General features: G+C 40.5%; 1 protein-coding gene across 1 annotated transcript; it reads left to right on the top strand.

The window, feature by feature from the left end:
• The first annotated feature begins 10,329 nt into the window (after window positions 1-10,329).
• On the top strand, window positions 10,330-14,491 carry LOC140277234 (glutamine synthetase-like). The gene is made up of 7 exons (XM_072372191.1): window positions 10,330-10,415; window positions 11,468-11,642; window positions 12,915-13,076; window positions 13,176-13,322; window positions 13,580-13,707; window positions 13,858-14,057; window positions 14,200-14,491. The coding sequence occupies exons 1-7, from the start codon at window positions 10,338-10,340 to the stop codon at window positions 14,483-14,485; spliced, it is 1,176 nt and encodes a 391-aa protein (XP_072228292.1). The 5' UTR covers window positions 10,330-10,337; the 3' UTR covers window positions 14,486-14,491.
• Window positions 14,492-19,475: the final 4,984 nt, after the last annotated feature.

Raw genomic sequence — 19,475 nt, 5'->3', positions numbered from 1 at the left:
CACAAGGAGGAGGGTTGTCCTGCCACTTAAAGTGGCTTTGTGGAATTAAGGTGATATCACAGCAGAAGAACTGCTTGTGTCACCCTGTCACACGCATACACACACACACACACACACAAATACATACAATCCAAACACAATCCCACAGACTGATAATCGATGCAGCTGCCTCAGATCTGGTGGAGCCCCCCCAAGGTCACAGCTCTCAGCCTGTGGACGGACAGAAGTCAGAAGGAGAAAGTTGAAACGTGATGTGGATGAAAATTAGAGTAGCTTTTAACCTATCGTGGGCACAGTCAGCTCAGTCTCACAGCAAAACGTGAAATATTCTTGAAACATGATATCCTGATTTGTGTCTACAGACACTGGGTCCAAAAATGACTACACAGAGAAACACTGGTCACTGCATTTTCCTTAATCATTGCTAAACAGGCAAAAAGTTCACACTTAGAGGTCGGCTCTGCTGGATGGTGAAGCTACACAGACAGGTGCCAAGTTAAATGTGGTGGAAAATGAGCACTTTGAAACTGTTCAATCTGGGAACTGATTTATGTTCAATATTCTGTAAAGCAGGAAAGGTCATTGCCAGTATTCATTTTTACACCCCTAAGATTGGAACAATGCATCTTGCTTACCTTGCTTTCTGACCCCAGCCAGTGAGAGGGGCTGCTGCTGGTCATGTTTTCCTTACGTACTGAAACCACGGTAAGAGCTTTTCTCTTGACCATTAAGCCACTGATGGTGTTGGAATGCTCGCTTACAAGGTTTGTGTCCAGTGAAAACCACACAAATAACAAGTGATGGAGCTTCACTCTCAACTTGCACATTTCCTCCAAAGAGCGCAATTCAATTTGCACAACACAAAGCAACCTAATTTGACTCTGATCCCGAGCACTAGTGTGGTCATTTCATAATTCAGTATCTGTTATCTTGTGCTTTCAGTCGCTGGTTAAGATTATGCATGAGAAAATATGTGGTTAAGGTTAGAAGAACACTGGCCTGCATTAAGACAGACACATGTTGTTTCCCTGAATTTTCGGCTGCAGAGTTCCGCTCCTTTGGTTAAACAAGCTGAAACATATTACTCTGAAAGTCATACGCAGTGGCCCAAAAAGTATAACTGTTGTGGTCAACAGTACAAATACAAAGTTTCATAATTTGACACTATTTCATGGTTTGTCATGAGCTGGGCTGGCACAGTGGTGGTTATAAATGGTTGCAGGAAAGTATAGAACCCAGCTCGGGTCTGTACATGTAAGGAAGTTCCAGTGGTTTTAAGAAAAGTGTGGAAACCTTTATGAGAATTGAGTGGGTGGGGCTTCTTTTATATGGCTGAAAGGCGCACTATTTCCCTCCTATTTTACATATCTGAGCAGATTTAATAATTATGGGGGTACCACTCTCTATGTAAAAAGGTAGTATAGAGTAATATCTTCTGAGCTTTGTCAGCTCTTAGAAAAATAAGTCAAGAATAAGTATTTTATTAGCTCATCATTATTAGGTGTCACTGCTTAGGTTGGGAAAACAAACTAATCCACTGAACAATGCAATACTGGTGTTGTGCTGTTCATGGACTGGTTCAGATTCAATTAAGAAACCACTCGTGACTGATTCACAGACAATCATGAAGCAAAAATGACCCACTGAATCCTTCAAAGTGGACCTCCAACTCTGTTCACTAATAACATATCTTTGATAAAATCCTCCATAAAAATGTTAAGGGAAGAACAAAACATTCAATCAACATTAAAGCTGTTTCTGTCTTGTTTCTTAAATAATTGATGATTACGCTCATCTATGTTTGGCATTACTCATGAACTAATGGTTCTGGAGCCACCAAACATTAATCTGTTTCTGAGAAACCCTTCAGCTAAATGAAAAGATGCAAAGTTTTCCTTATAAGAGAAAGGAGAAAGAAAAGGATTGCTGTAAACAGACAGGTGAAAAACGCTATGAGAAAAGGTGGTGTGCAAACACTGTTTGGAAAAAAGTCTGATTGACTGATGTATTGTTCTGGATATGTTAGAGGGTTAACTTCAGCCTGTTTGATTATGCTGATATGATAAATAAAGTTGGTTGAATCACTGCTGTTGACATTCATTTTCGCACTCAAATCGAATTATTTGTCATCCTGATATTGATTTTATGTTAGAAACCTATCGCTGACTTATGCACTTTAAGATGCACGGGTTTGTAAATGAAAACTGATAACCGACCTGTCTTTTAATGATAGGTTTATGAGAAATAACAGATGTAGCTGTTAGTGGACCAGCTGCGCATCGTCTTCACTTCGTTAGACTAGATTCAGCATTTGAGTCCATGGTCGCATCCTGTGTAAGTGTATGAATGGCTGCCCAAAGCCATAATTTGTAAGGACACATGCGTGCGTAATCTTTTTATTGGTAAAAAGGATGACGACATCATGCCCTTAGCAACGGTCGCGTCGCTACGGCAACATCCTCCAATGTCCCCTCTGTGCTGTTGTACCGTGACTCTCGTCTGTTGTCTCCGAGGGATTGAAAAGAAGAAAAAAAGGAGAAAATAATTATCGTTTTTTGCTAATGAGGTGATGATTTGAGAGGATGGTGTGTTGTCATGGGTAGCACCAACAGTCGCTGTGTCTCGCGACTTGAGTGCCTGAAGTTGGAGTGGACACAGGCAGGGCAAGTTGTGCACGAGGCTCTCCTCTTCCTCTTCCTCTTCCTCTTCCTCCTCCTCATTTTCATTGTCACCATCGATCCCCTCCGATCCTGCATAAACCTTGTTCGGTGTCATCCGGACCGCTCGTTTGTGCCCAAGCCGGCGGCGCGTGCGGCTGAATGGATCCCGCCGTGCTCATCTTTCTGCTGTACGTGATGATCGCGCACGAGCTGGTCTGCGGCTTGATACAATACCGGAGACAGAGCGCCAAACCCCGCAAACGTGCTGCTGGACCTCTGCTGCGCTCCAGGTGTGTAGCTTCAGGCGGGTGGATGAGTGGATCATTCAGTCTGTTCTATTTAATACAATGTAATGGATTCAAGTTTGGTTTGAATTAGATTTAACTGAATTAATCACAGGTTAGGAAATAAAGATACATCGAGAATCATCATATAGACCCGAGGCTGTTGGTCAGGAATTATCTAGCTTAGACGGACCACCTGTAATCACAGACTCAAAATCCAGAGACAGTTTTGTCACTGAAGTGCCACATGTGAGATCAAAATCATTGTCAACAGAAAGGAAAACAAACTGAATCTAACTGGCGAAAAGAAGTTGCTTAGATTTGGTCATTGAGCATTATCTGAGGAACATTTAAAGGTGACATTTTATGCCCTTATTAACAATTTGGCACAATTCTTATGGAGATAAATGGGCTTTTAAATGATTTGCACTGCACTGGACTGTCAAACAAGTACTCAATGGTCTATCTTAAGTTTGTCCTTATCACTCAAGTTCTTCCTTTTTCATACAATTTTTTCATTTTTATTGTTTGTCTGTAGTTTACTTTTAGTTAAGCTGTTAAGTTAATATATCTACCTTTAACTTAAGTTAATTTTTCTTTTAACTTAAGTTTCTGTTGGTGAACATTGCTGGAAACTGTGAATGTCCCTCTGGGATGAACAAAGTTTTTATTATTAGTATTATTATTATTATGTATGAGACAGAAAATACCTGTTAGTTTAAGCACAGCACCTCACAGCACCAAATTGCAACTCGGAAGCTTCAGTTAACAAAGTAATGTTGTCACAGTCTTTATCTGTTTCCTTTATGCGAAGTTCAGGCTCTGAGAGTTGGAACTGATCCCTCTTTGTGGCTCAGTTTCTCCAGTCCAGCATTGGACTGGACCAAGTTATTAAAACAGTCCGATAAAAAGTGGTTGCTGCATGTACACAGTCTTTAGCTAACTCTTGCCGGAACATTTCCCTCAAATATGGTTTATCCACTGGGCTCTTATATCCTCTGAGGCCTGTGGTAGATGTAAGACACATGCTCCTCGCTACAGCTAACAACAGAACATTTCCACAAGGAGCTGGTTCATTGGTCTCGGAGGATGAATGTGAGCGGGCAGGGCTTAGAGCTCAAGGCTTAGCAGAGGAGGTGGAATGAACTTACAGAGTGACGTACTTTTGAAATGAAAATTAGACTGGATCCTTAGATAAATGACTTTCAAAGAAAAGGGCATTAAAAAACATGCCAGGCTTGTGTTTTGTGGGAGTTTTACACTTGTAGAGGACTTCAGGCACCCTGATTTATGCTACCCAACTATGAGCTAAATCAGCCGTGGCACCTTGGCAGAAGATTTCTGCTCTGAGTCTGCAGAGCACTTCTGAAATTGGGTCATGAGGGGTTTTTTTTATTGGGAAAAACCTTCAAGTATTGTACAATTTTGAGGTATTCAGATGAGGATAATGATCATGTAGGTAATCACAACCTCAGATAAACATGTACACATGACATTGTCAGGATCGGTGGTGAGGTAGGACCCAGATGCAGTTCTTTCAGATTCAAAAAGGTTTATTCCAACAAAACAGGGAACAAGGCAAAAACATAAAGCATGGCTGAGATAGATTATCAAAATACTAAACTGTGGCAAAACTAATGAAACAAGCGTTAGCGAAACAAAACAAGACTATGAATAACCAAAGGAACAAGACTATGAGACATAACCAGACTTAACTCTCTGTGACTGTGGCATGAAGGGTTAATGAGGATTCTGCAATGAGTGGAAATGAAACCAGGAGACTAAATGCTGTGGAGGGAGTGATTAGTGAATGACGTGCAGCTGTGAACAGACATGAGTGAACCTAACGTGACAGGGGAGAAACATGACAAGAACCTGAAAATATGATAAAGAAAACATAACAAACTGAAAACAAGACTATTAAAACTTAAACTGTGACAGACATATTCTGTGTCATTATTTACATAAACCCATCCCGTGATTCAGCAGCATGTAGAGCCACCTTTTACAAGAACAACTTGTACAACAGAATAGTTTTCTGTATGCATCATTATGGAGCAACATTGGCCAGCTCATCTTTACAATGCCACTTCGGGTTGATTGAGGTTTACCTGCTTTTGTTTATGTACGGCTCTCTCAAGGTCCTGATACAGCATTAGAACCAGGCTCGGGTTGGTATGGTATATTTGAACATTTTCCACTTGGGAATAATCTTTCTCAGTGTATAAAGATGGATCTCAGATTATTTTGAAATGGCCATATGACAAGTATTGCCTCTTTAAGATTATTTCTGGTGGGTTTCCTCCTTGGCATTGTGTTAACACCCACCTGAATGCTTTAGACCAGCAAACTCTTAAAAGGTCTTCTTTTATAGAGGTGTTCACACTTACGGACTTTCATTTAATCAAGAGCGTTTGATCAGCAGCACCTGGCTGCTATTCACCCACTTATTTCCTATGGATACGGTAAAGGTGTACTTAGCTTTTCAGTCCGTGATATTTGATATGTTGTTCATCTGAGGTTGTATTTACCTGAGATCACCGATTGAGGTGTAGATTATTTTACTATTACATCCAGACAGAAGCTTAGGATTTAAAAAAGGTATTCTTCCTTTCTGGCATTCTACAGTCCAATGGGGGGACTTTTCTGGCTTCGTGCACAGGGTCATTGTTGTGTTGAAATGGGAAAGGTAAGCACACTCTTTTCCAAAATGTCACTGAACAGCATTATGAGTCATTTAAAATATATCAAAACAGTATTTGGGTGTGGTTAGAACAAAACTTGTTGTTGACGCAGATACAAGATCTTAAGAAATTAAGTTATGTGGTGCTTGGTCGATTCACTCTGCCAAACAGAATGAGTAAGGTTGTGGTTTCTGTTAATTCTTCTGTACCTCCTCATCAGTGCCCGAGTCTGTCAGGGAGTGTGGAGGGCCAGCAGCCAGACGGCGAGGACCAACAGAGGGGAGAGGGACCTGAGGAAGAGCGGGCGCATCGTGAGGAAAGCATGATGAAGAGCGGAGGCACACATTTACAGTATGGATGCTTGTTGAAAACATCTGAGGGTGAAATGGTCTGCACACCGGATCCAGTTAACCTCACCTTTAATTTGAATGAACTGCACATGCGGGCAATTGAACCATTCATTTCTGTGATTTACAAAGCGTTTGACATGATTACTTAAAGGGATTTCTGTCTGGTGTGAATCAAACTGCTGATGTGCCAAGGTGTAAAACAAAAGTAGCATTTTCACTCAGAAACACTGAATGTTGCCATAGTGATCCTCGTGACTGCTATGTGAGGCTCTTTCATCTGTTTAGTTTTGACTATGCTGCCATCCAGAAGATGTCTTTTTTTAGTGTTTTGAACACATTTTGGGAGGCTTAGACAGCTTTTTAAAGCCAGGAGCATCAGCCATCCTCGTTACTTAGTGCCTTTTTATTTTACCAGACAGATCTTGCAATTAGTGTTTTCAGTGTTTATTTTATCCTTCCTTTTATTCTGTCTCGCAGAGTGCTAAAATATCAAATAAGGCTCAAAACCCCACAAAATAAGCTTTAATATACAGTGAAATGGAGGGAAATAAAACAGTATTCATCAGTGTAAGTCACCTTAAAAAAATGGATACATTTTTCAGCTCAAGGTTGAGCCAACTGATATCTGCCCTTTCTAAGTCCAAGTAAGTGACCATTTACAGCCAAAATATGCGCTCATCGATCGCTGTTTCCCAGGTTGAAAAGACAAAATAAGATCATAAGTTGAATGCACCTCGCAAACTGCGGAAATACTGTTGATGGGGTCATCGTAGTGGGAATTAATACCAGACCAAGACCAATTCAGATAGAGTGTGCCTTGAGGACCAGGATTGAGAAACACTGAGATAGAGTAATGAAAATGAAAAGAGGAATTTTATATTGGCTGAAAGAGAGTCTATAGCATGGCAGCTCTGTGCGACCATTTGCAAACACAAGGTTGAAAACCTTAAGCTTAAAAAAGCTTTTCCTTTTGCTGACAATTTTGGTTATCAACAGATTTCATGGTCAGCTCTCTCTGTGAGTTTGCTTGTGACATCAAGTCAGAAAGTCAAAGAATCCCTAAAAGTATTCTAAATAGGTTGTGGGACAAATCAAAGTGCATGTGATGACTCTCTGGGGCAGCTACACCAAAAGATGGAAAAAGTGAGTACTTTAAGTACTACCAGTGAGTACCTAAAAGAAACAGCAGTGAAAACTAATTAAGTTAGTTAGTAACAGACCAGTAACACGGTTGGATATGAAAACAGCACGCAGAGCCTCTCGGAAGAAAAGATGGGCAGAAGTTCAGCAATCTGCAAAAAGCTGTCGACAAATAATGAAGTAAGTTGTGTAGATTTGTAAAGACTTTAAAGATTCTTCAATCTACAGTACTTAATATCAAACTATTCACAGAATCTGGGGACACTTCAGTGCTGAACAGGAAACTGTTCATAATTACTACTGCACGCCTGTGGTTTTCAGGCCCTCGGGTGGCAGTGCATTAAAGCATCTGAAACCACTGCATGGGCTCAGAAACCATGGGCTCAGTCTGTTACTCAACTAATACCAGTTAAAGAGGAAGTCACAGCGCCAAAGCTTATTTAAAATGGACTGAATGGACTTTAAACTGTTCTGTGGGCAGACAGAGACAATTTGAAATTCTGGCAATCAAGACACTATGACACAACAGGAAAGGCTCCGTACATCTTTTTATCGGTGCTCAGATCAAAAACCTCCATCTCTGATGACGAAGGCACTATCAATGCTGAAAGGTACATATCAGGTTTTAGAGCAACATTCCAGACGATGTCTTTGTCTGAGAAAGCAGACGTGGCCGCCTGCAGTCCAGACCTTTCACTAACTTCAAACAAAAATATGACAAAGACAACCTTGGACTTTTGAGCAGCTTGAACCTTATATCAGACAAGAATGGGACAACATTCCTCTCCCGAAGGTCCACCAACTGGTCTTCTCAGTTTGCAGATGTTTAGAGACATTGTTAAAGGAAGAGATGCTACACTGTGGTGAACATGGTCCTGTTCAAGTTACTTTCATACCTGTTGCTGTCATCAAATCAAAGTTGAGTCTCACTTTCAGCTGTTCCATTGTGAATAAAATATTGGTTTATGAGATTTACAAATCATTGCCTTCTGTTTTTATTCACAATATAAAGGGTGCAACTCAGATATTTCTAGCCGTCTTGTACTGTAAGTTAGTATTTATTATACCAGAGTTAAATCCACTGACTTAATTTGTGTTTCTCATAGAATCTACATGCTGTATGGCGGCGAGATGTGACAGCCTCTACGTTTCAGTCCAAAGCTCCTGAAATAAACACATTGTGATGTTATTTAGAGAGTTTGAACAGCACCCAACAATTTGGTGGCAGATTTTTCACATGAATCCAAAACTCATGAGACAGGCTTCCGACCTGATTTGATCGCGTTAAGTAGGTCTAGTCTGCAAGTCTATTCCCATAAAACCTGTATGTTGACAAAGAGCTCTTTGACTGGATTGATTGAAAGCAGAGTCCATATGTATGCTGGCGGTGTCGCAAAACCACACACACCCATAAAAGAGAAAAACTAAATAAAACAAAAACGTGTTTCTCCCGTTGTGTATGATTCATTCTTCCAGATACTTTGCAAGATGTCTTGCTAAACCAGCAGAGAGGTAATTCAGTGATGAATGCAGCTTTTCAGCCTCTACAGTCATGTCAAAACAAAAGTTGTCTTTGTAAGGTTTTACATTCACAAGAGGGTACGTTAGCAGCCAGGTGCTGAAAATCAAACGCATTTGATAAATGATCATCAGGAAGTGTGAGCACAAATGGATGGGTGATGAAAGGGAAATTAAATCTAGTCTTTAAATGTGGAAAATGCAACCTTAGATGAACAATATTGGGCATATTACACTGTATTTATTGAATAAAAACTAGCCTTCCCCCTCGAATAACTGATCATCAGTGAGCGTGAGCACCTCTACAAAAGCATAGCTTTTAGCAGTTTGCTTGCCGGGAGCATGCAGGTGTGTGTTTACACAATTTCAAGGAGGAAAGACATCAGCAGTGATCTCAGAGAAGCACCTGTTGATGCTCATCAGTCTGTGAAAGGGTTCAAAGACAGTTACAGAAAAGAACTGCTTCGAGTTATTGCTGCTACACGTGGTTCAACAAGCTATTAAATCATTGGGTGTGCTTGGTTTGTCCACTCACTGCCTCTGTATTTTGGCTTTGTTACAAAAGTGACACAGAGCAACACATCGTGTGATTGTAATTTCCTGATTTCAAGACTTGATTAGGACTTGATCAGTTCTTGTAATGTAAAACCTTAAAATCAAACGTGTGTACTTCCTTTATCACATGACTCTGCTTAAGCACAGCAGTGACTCAAGTTAAATCTCTTTACATTCCTGACTTCAGGAGATGCCTTTATCCCATTTCACGTAAACATGAATGCATTTTCAGATGGCAGTAAAACCGGTTACATGAGCCATCACAAAGTTCTACACGTCAAACTAGGCTAACCAACCACTTTGAGGGTTCATCTCAAGTACACAGGATGTACTTGAGAATACTGGCAAAGCTACAAATAACTGATGATTTAGCATTCTATGAAACTGACTGGGTCACATCCAGATACTCATGTTGTTATAGCACTCACATAAAAGATCAGCTCCTCTTTTTAAATGAAATAGCCTAAGAAATTACCATCTACCACTAATTTGGTTATTTGAGGACCGCTGGTGGCTCTTAGTTACCTTGTATGTGTGTTTGGTATGTGACTGATCCTTTTTCTGTTGGAGTTGTTGAATTTCTGCCCCCCTGCCTGATCTCCGTACAGCTAATCTGACGGAAACAGAACATACAAGCAGCTTCTTGCCTCTAATTGTGTTCAGTGAGCTGCAAGACTGTTCGCTCAGCAAACAGCAGTCAGTCACCATCAGCAGATGGCCTCTGCAGCACAGGTGGGTGTTCATTACTATCTGTCACGGGAGCTTATAATCGTCTCAGTCGTGAACACTGGATTTGATTGTTTGTTTGTGGGGAAATCAGGGACACACTGAGGGGATTTGGGCTCAGGAGATTAGTATAATGCTTTGGGTGCTGTGCCAGTGTAAAAGTGTCTTTTACATGCAACTGCTTTAATCTATTCTCCACTGTAGAGAGAAATCAGTGATGTGTCAAAAGTGTTCACCAGGTCTGAGTGCTTCTGTTTTGCTCATTCTGCTCTGAGAAAAACAACACACTGTTTGTCATGAAAACAAATGAGATGCCGTAAGCCACACCTACAGCTGAGGAGAGTCGTTGACATGTCACATTTTGGAAGCAAATGTGACGTGTGTCTGTGTCATCAACACGATCGTTGACATTCTAGCTAAATGCCAGAAACAGGTTCAGGATCGTCACTCTCGGAGAGCTGTCTCTGCTCGAATACACCTGAATCTTCCTGTCACACAGTAAGTCCAAGTATATGTTAGTGCATTTTGATTTACTTTACTGAACAACCTACAACTCTTTCCACCTTTCCACGCTTTGATACCTCTTTTGTTAAGTTATACTGCAAAAGCTATTTGAACTCACCAGCAATTAGAATACTCAATAAGGTCTCTTCTATTCTAAATAGATTTAATGTGATATTTAAGTAAAGTTAAATGTTGGAAGAAGGCAAAAAAACAAGAGGTAAATGGACCTTAATAATGGGATGCACACGTGTTCTCCAATAACATCGAAAAACAAAAATACGCAGCAAAAATGAAGTAATAAAGAAAAATATGGAAAAATTAACTGAGAACAATGATGCTGTCAGACTGAGAAAAAGGGGTTTTACTCCACAAACACACAACTTATTTTCTGCTTAAGAAAGTAAAGATGGGGAGAGTCCAACTTCAGAAGCCAGACATGAAATGTTAGAACATAGTTTTTTTAACACTCGAATGAGTTTTGATTTTTATTTGTGAGCAGCAAGTTCAATCGTTTGGTTTCTGTAAATATTAAAACACAGTTTTTACAGATGATTGAGGTGCGTCGCTTCTCTAAAATGACTTTTTTTTTCTCTGCTCTGCTATTTTTGCTTGGTCCAGTTGCTCCAGGAATTCTCGTGACTAAAACCTTTTCATATGTTTCTAAACTCGTTGTACAAGAAGGTGTGTTCCGGCTTTGTCTCTCTGTATCTCTGCCCATCATTATCATCTATCATGAGCTGTAAGAACCAAATGAAAATGCATTGAACACAAGACAAAACAAACAAAGCACATGTCATTCTGTGGCACACATCCAACAGTGAGCCTGTAATACACCTACTTGTCTGGCGGGGAAGTACAAAGATTGCTGGAGGAGTTTGGAAATAAAGGAGTATTTCCTTTCTTCTCAATGAAAGAAATAAGAAAAAAGAAGGAAGGAGGAAACAAAGAAAGTAATCTGATCAAGTGTAAAATAAGTGAGTGAACCGAACACACAAGAGAAGGAAAACATCTTCTCTAATAATACTTTCTGACCCTTCTGACTACAGGTGAACATGGCATCAGTTTCATTCAGCTCTCGCCTCAACAAGAGCGTTCGCCAGCAGTACCTGAGCCTGCCTCAGGGCGAGAAGTGCCAGGTCACATACATCTGGATCGACGGTACCGGAGAGGGACTCCGGAACAAGACAAGAACTCTGGACAAAGAGCCGACGAGTATAGAAGGTAGAAGTCTTTCTTTTTACGATCAGTTACGTTTTAGGTTGTGTGGCGGTTGATTAAGATTCTCTATATTTCTTATCTTTAAGGATACTAAGATTTTCTTTTTATCTTTAACTTTCTTGCTTGTTCATACTGAGACACAGTAAAAACATGGACCCTTATATGTGTTTTTTCCCAATCCTACCCTGCTGGATTTAGATGTCTTTCTGTTTCTACACAACTGTTTAAAAAATTTATCAACTTACTAGCATAACTGCGTCTGTCTGTATGAACAAACACTGCATTTTTACTTTCTGGGAAGGAGGACAGTCGCGAAACAAAAGGTGGGGAATGACAGCTGCTTCGATGTGGAGACGCTTAAATTTGTCATATTTTTCCTCTGCTCTCTCTGGGGCTGATACTTTATTAGACCCCTTCATATGTCGTATGAAAGGGTCTGAACAAACAACCCATAGACTTGGAACTAATCTTGGAAGCCTTCTCTTTCCTCTGGGTGCATTTTAGGATTTGAGACATCCTTTTAAGATATGGAGAGAACGGTGGAGAGGGGAGACGAGGAGGCTGAAATTCGACAAATTAAATGAGCCTGCAGTTCTGCAGAAGCCTGTTGTTGATCCGTTGCTTTGAGCCAGATGTTGAAGCAGGGATACATCTAAAACACACAGGGCAGCCGGCCTTTAACAAATGTTAAACAAAATCTGTTAATATAGTATATAACGGGAAAGCTGAGACATTAAATCCAGAGATTAAAGTTTGTTTGTTTGGAACAAAAATTATGAAGTCATTTGAAAGTTTCTACGTGGGATGTTTATGAAACACACCCACACACACTTAACACACACACACACTTATTACAGTACAGTCCTACCTGAGGTCCCTCCAATACTTTCAAGTAAGTGTTGAAACATCTGCTGGACAGATTCTGAACAACACCTAATGTATAAAGTACGCGGCAGAACATTAAGGCACTATTATCTAAAGCTTCACTTGTCATTGTAGTCGGAACTCAGTTTTAACTGTTTTTTAACTATATTAGTATCTACACAACAAGTAGGGATTTAACTGCATGGGTTAAGAGTTGGAGTATTTTCTTGACATGAATTCTTGAAATGTACTAGCTTTCTCTTTCTTTCCCTCCTCTGCCTCTCCAGTTGAACCTGTGTTGATATCTGAGTCAGTGATTTTAATCAGGCTTCAGGTGCATGCCAGACTGTTACAGAGTTTTGATGTCAGAAGAAATGCTTTGATGCTTGTTGATCATTTGTATCGTCTCAGATATTCCCGAGTGGAACTTTGATGGGTCAAGCACCTACCAGGCCGAAGGCTCCAACAGTGACATGTACCTAATTCCAGTTTGCATGTTCAGGGATCCGTTCACCCTTGACCCCAACAAACTGGTCCTCTGTGAGGTCCTCAAGTACAACCGCTTACCTGCTGGTACTTTTTTTTTCACTTTCTGTTCACATTTTCTGTTGCAATCCTGTTCAATGAGGTCTGGATAAAAATGTTGCGTTGCCTTTTATCTGTGCTGTTTAGAAACTAACCACCGAGCAATCTGCAACAAAGTGATGGAGGAGGTTAAAGAGCACGTCTTGTGGTTCGGCATAGAGCAGGAGTACACACTACTGGGAGTAGACAAACATCCTTTTAGCTGGCCTCCAAATGGATACCCAGTACCCCAAGGTGAATTTGTCTCATCATTTGTCACCCAACTTTTGTAAAGTTAAACAAAATTCTTCGAAATCCCTGATACTTTATCTGGGTCACTGACTGTAGAGTATCGTTAACTAACAAATCAACAATATCTATAACTTAGACCTGATCACTCACTTGCACACTGACACTGACCTAGAGTGACCGTTGTGAAAACATCGTGGTATTTTCACAGGTTTGGTATGTACTCTGTCTTACCAGCTTCCTGTTTTGTCCCCCACTTTAAGGCCCTTATTACTGTGGGGTGGGTGCAAACCACTCATATGGAAGGGATATTGTGGAGTGCCACTATAAGGCCTGCCTCTATGCCGGGGTTAAAATCTATGGCACCAATGCTGAAGTTATGCCATCTCAGGTAGTGTCCCATCACTGTGGAGCAAAGAGAAACATTCCTCTCTTTGCCATGACTATGGAATCAGACTGAATTTGTGTTTTTGCCATTACTGTTTCACACGTCTTCGTGATATTACCCTCCTGACTTTGTCTCTGTCTCCTCTAACTTCAGTGGGAGTTCCAGGTGGGCCCCTGCGAGGGCATTGAGATGGGCGACCATCTGTGGGTCGCACGATTTCTGCTGCATCGTGTGTGTGAAGATTTTGGGGTGGTGGCAACACTAGACCCCAAACCAATAGAAGGCAACTGGAACGGTGCTGGTTGTCACACAAATGTCAGCACTCTGCAGATGAGGGAAGAAGGAGGACTGCAGTGAGTTAATATTTGTTTTGAAACGTATTGTGACCCTCATGAATGCATCTAAAGTGAACACCCAAAGTAAGCAAGACGCAAATTATTCCAGCCATTGTTCAATTTGGAAATAATGTAACCAACTCTTTTCACTTGATGACAGGTATATTGAGCAGGCCATTGAAAAACTGGGCAAAAAACATGAAGAGCACATCGAAGTGTATGACCCACGTGGAGGCAAGGACAACATGAGGCGTCTTACGGGTCACTATGAAACCTCCAGCATTCACGACTTCTCTGCCGGAGTGGCTAACCGAGGCGCCAGCATCCGCATCCCTCGGCAGGTGGGCCAGGAGAAGAGGGGTTACTTTGAGGACCGCCGCCCCGCAGCTAACTGCGACCCGTACGCAGTGACAAGGGCCATCGCACAAACCTGCTTGCTGGACTAAGACAAGGAAGAGCACTTACCTTGTACTTCCCTACCCCCTTTATCTCTGAACTTTATCTTTCTGTACTTTCCTCTATGCCTGCACTCTATCTCTACTCTGTCACCTCTGACAGAGTCGGACGAGTGGGTTCCTTCTATGTAGTTCATTGTTAGGTTTTTATATAGCTTGTTATATCTTCATTTGTAAGTCGCTTTGGATAAAAGCGTCTGCTAAATACATAAACATAAACATAAAAGGAGAGAGAGTAGATGAAAAGAAAGTTGTCTGTAGGCATGGATAGATTACTGAGAATAGGCCCAGGGGCTCAAATAGTCAAGAAGTGTCTGAGGTAGTGATCAACATTTGTTGTTGGCAAGTTAATCAAACACACAAAAAAGACATCCAAATTGACTCAAAACAGCTGCAAGGAGACACAAAACAATTACAATTAGAAGCAAACAGACCACAGCGATATCCAAACCAAAGAGGGGAATGTGAAATGCCCTCAGACACAAAAATATCAGAATGAGACAAAACTGACCACACCGAGGCAGCTCCAAAATGAAGACAACTGAATGCAAATCGATTGCAAACACAGATAACAGCACTGCTATAACATGCCAGCAAAAAATCAACAAAATTGATTCAAACAGGCACAAAGGGGCACAGAACAACAGCAAAGAGACACAAACCAATGAAAACCAGCATGAATAAACACAAAATGCAGACATAAAGACAGATGAAAATATTAAAAAAGGGTCTGAGAGAGAAGCAAAGTAAACAATCTGTTGTTGTTTTGTGTCTCTTTAAGTTGGAGTGTCTTTTTTCTGTTTTTGATCTTTGGACTGTCCACAGGTCTGCTCCCAGGGACCAGTTGTCTCATAACACTTCCAGGTCTGCAGGCAGCTTGCTGGAGGTAGCGTAACAGGGACACTCACACATTTGTCTAAAAGTTTACCTGAAGTGGACAAAAAAAGGGAAAAATTCTTCAGACCGACACATACACAACAGGTCACTTCACACAAAAACTGTCCAAATACTGTCCAAGAAATGAAGGTTTGATAGAAAAGGGTTTTCAGTACTTAAGCATTGCCAGACCTTGATGCAAAGTTGTGTCTTATGTTTGTTCTTATTGTATTTTATTTGAAGTGAATTCACTTGGAAATCTTGATGCACTAAAACAGAAATCGTCTTTTGTTATTAAACTAAATCACAAAGGCTTATGACGTCTGATATTGTTTGCAAAAATATCTACGATATGAAGACATTCAATAGATTTGATTATTTTAAAAAGTTATAGAAAAAATGACAGAAGGACCACATTTATACAATACTTTTTTTGCACACAGCACCTCTTAGTGTATTCATACATTAAAACTTTTCTCAGTTATACTCTCATTTTCACTTGCCCTTTATCTTATTAGGAAGGTCTAACTGAGATACGATTAGGCGAGGGGCAGGGTACACCCTGGACTGGTCATCAGTCCATCACAGGACCTGACAAGTATGTTTTTGGACGGCGGGAAGAAGCCAGATGTAGAACAACAATCAAATCAAAAGAAAAAGTCACTGTTCATCAAATCTATAAAATGACACAGGGGGCATACCAACTAAATCGATCCCATTTCTCACCCAGTTCAAATCTATGTAAAATAGCAACAGGCTGACAGAATGTCTGTAAACTGATGACATTTTTTGGCATTTTGAAGCTCATTCTATCTATAATGAGGATACTTTTTTAAAAATGATTCTACAAAATATCACAGTTCAAGCACTGAGTGGGTTTCAGGTTCTTGCCCAAGATGTTTTGGATAAGCCTGGGACTGCATCTGAATGATGCACAACAGCTCTAACTCTTTTTACAGTTACTCTGGATTAAAACATATATCTAAAACCCTAGCCTGTCTTGTTCAGGTATTTCAGGATGTATTACAGAGATTTTTGTTGTTATGGATTTGCTGCAGCACCAATAGTGGCCCCCGTATTACATCATTACATTTATGATACATATATAAGATATATTTAGCCTTTTATCTTGTTATTGCATCTGCAATATAGTTTTCTGTTAAATTTCCATGAGAGACAGCAGTTACCTGACCAGACCAACTGCAGTCCAGGACAATAACAGATTTACTGCAAAAAGATGTAGATCCTTCAGTTGACCACTGGGTGGAGCTATTGGACTCGTATTTACATCAGTTCAGCATCAGTTCAGCTTGCATCACCATGACTCCACAGTAAAATTTAAAAAAGTAACCATCCTTCAGAGGTCAGTGTATCTCAAAAAGGGACGACACAATTTGTAATAACAAATCGCACAAAGACAGAAATACTTTGTAAAATGTTTGCAGACAAGAAGTGAATGAGATCAACCAAGCATTATGCCCACAGCACTGGCTTTGATCCACGTCAGCATGATGCATGGCATACTTGACATATGGCATTAATGTCTCATCCTGTTACAACCTGATATATGATCCTCTTCCCTTAGAGCCCAACAGCACTGTTTTAAGCTGTTTCAGGGGAGCTTTCTGCAACTGGAACACACAAACACAACAAATACCAGAGAAAATAAAGACTGCTTCAGTGCCACCACACACCAGATTTCCATGGATACAGACAGTCACTTGGCAACGGTGGTGTTTGTCTGTTGTCATGGAAACATATGTCGTTTACTAAGAATATTAGCAGCCGGATCCGATGATGAAGTAGAGGAAATGGAATGAGAATGTCTGTCTCTGTATATTTGGCTTCACTTTAGTCTTTTAGTAAAAGCAACATATCAACAGCCTAATGAAAACCTCAAGAAACATTCTTTGTGAGCATTTTATGCACATCTACAAACCTCAATGGTACCTGTACAGCTCCACCGACTGATGCTGCACATTAAGACAGGAAATACAGTCAGAAACAGGAAGTACCTTCAGAGACAGGATGCATGCAGAAATGGGCAGGATTTTCAGATGCATTTAAAACTTTACTGAGCAAAACAGGATTAAAGGGCAGAGTGTGGAGTGCTATGGCTCCACAATGTAAAGTTGATTTAAACTATTACTCACAACTGCAAAGGAGTGACTTAGTGACTGACAGCAGGGAAACATGCTGACATCTCATCATCAGTGTAACCCTACCTTTTTTGTAGTTTTAACCCCTTTGTACACAATGACAGGAAGTGTGACTTTACCAGCCAAAAATGACACTTTTTTATAGATCTTATGGCTTTACATGTTAACAGTAGGCCTGTTGTGTAGTTTCACACAGCTGTATGCAGCAGTGGGTCTGGGAGTGTCACGCTGTAAAAACGAGTTTCGACATAACATGTAATGTCAGAGGACTGGCTCAACAAATCCTATTTTTTTAGTGGGTTTCTTTTTGACATAGTTTTGAGTGAATACTGTCTCCTGTTGTCCACAGCGATCAGCACACTGTCAGTTTTAGAGAGTCAGAGGATTTCTGACAAGTGAGCTGAGTTAATCGTTGCTCCGAACCAGAACAAGAGAAGAATGAGTTTTTGCCTTCTAAAACCAAACAAAAACTCAACCCTACATGTTGCAAAAACGTTTTTCACGGTTTTAAAATCTTAGTCAAAGTATGTCACCGTCTAATGCAAAAGGGTCAAAATAAAACTGGCTTTGGAATATATAATATAATATTTCATCTTTTTAGAGTAACTGTTAGCTAAGCTAGCTGTCAGAAATGCTCCTTAATTCCTCAAACTGAGAGCACTTTTATGTCTATTTACATGAAACCTGACCTGACCACTTCATTTTACCAGCACCCCAGTTCTAGTATACATGGCTGGGATGGGAATTAATTTATTGACCAAAGATGGTCTGAAGCTGCTGCTGTGGACTGTGTGAGAAAACATTTATAATGTTCTGCTGCTTCTAACTTCTTCTGTGGGAGATCACGGTACATTTAAGCATAGCCGAATTCACTGCATGTACGTCTTGAATGAATAAAATCATGGTTTTATTAGAGCAGAGCTACGGTCTGGCAATGCTTTAAGCAGTCGTGAGATAACACATAATAATCTTTATTGGCTGATAATCAGTCACAGTTTCAGATGCGTTTAGCTGTCTGAAAAAGAAAGAAATTAAAAATATGTGAATGACAGCAGCTTTATTGGAAATTCGAATGTATTATACACTCACACTTGACTTTTTTTTACAAAAAGATGGAAAGATGGAAATTTAGAGCTTGTAGAGAGCGCCTGGACTCCTTTGAGTCTGAGCATATACTTGTAAGTGATTCGAACTCCAACCGAATGAACTGGGTGTGTTAGTCTGGTTTTGTGGTTACTCAAATTACCAGCACACGTTGACTGGGACAAAAAGCAGGAGCGAGGTCAACTCCAGCAGCTCAATTCAGCTATGGGTGCCAAAATGAGCCTTCTGTGGTTTTGTGTGGGCTGGAGATGCTTCTGTGGAGTTAAACTGCTAAAATGGTAAGTGCAAGAGAGGAATCTTTATCTATATTTCCTCAGAACACAGTTACGTCCTTTCTGGAAAGTACCTTACACAGCTTCAACTCTCAGGTTGTTGACAGGAAGAAGACTGCCTTTTTAATTACATTTTTGACTCTTGGTGCTTCGAGACTTTCGGAACAGACATGACTGCTCAAGCTTTGCAGTTATGACCATTTTTTATCGTTGCAAAAGATGAATTTCAAAAGTTTCCTGAAAACATCTTCTCTCTTTTTTTTCTAAACACGAACTTTAAGTATCAAGACCTGCAGAAGGAAAACGGCATCAAACCCATGACAAAACGGACAATAAATCAGCTACATAATCCAGAACGTTTTAATCTGTTATCTGTTCTGTTATTTTCATTTTTTTACACAGTTGTAATAAATTGTGTGTTTACTATTTGAGGCAGCTGGATTTTAGCCCACAGCGAGCATCTTTTAATCCCTGCTATTGTTTTTCGGTGGTCAATGTGACGTCACAGGTCGCGAAGGAGGGAGGAGGAGGAAGAGGAGGAGGGTGCGCTCGCGCTCGCTGCAGCAGCAG

Source organism: Leuresthes tenuis, unplaced genomic scaffold (assembly GCF_036924035.1).
Source record: "Leuresthes tenuis unplaced genomic scaffold, fLeuTen1.0.hap1 SCAF_19, whole genome shotgun sequence".
Taxonomy (NCBI): Eukaryota; Metazoa; Chordata; class Actinopteri; order Atheriniformes; family Atherinopsidae; genus Leuresthes; species Leuresthes tenuis.
The sequence above is the reverse complement of the archived record's forward strand: the minus strand, read 5'-3'. Positions and strand labels throughout refer to the sequence as shown.

What these genes read in the sequence shown, in the direction of transcription:
- LOC140277234 (XM_072372191.1), top strand. Translation starts at nt 10,338, where the DNA reads ATGCCAGAAACAGGTTCAGGATCGTCACTCTCGGAGAGCTGTCTCTGC. An exon ending in AGAGCCGACGAGTATAGAAG is followed by an intron (nt 11,643 to 12,914) that starts GTAGAAGTCTTT and finishes GTATCGTCTCAG; the next exon opens with ATATTCCCGAGTGGAACTTT. An exon ending in AGGGAAGAAGGAGGACTGCA is followed by an intron (nt 14,058 to 14,199) that starts GTGAGTTAATAT and finishes ACTTGATGACAG; the next exon opens with GTATATTGAGCAGGCCATTG.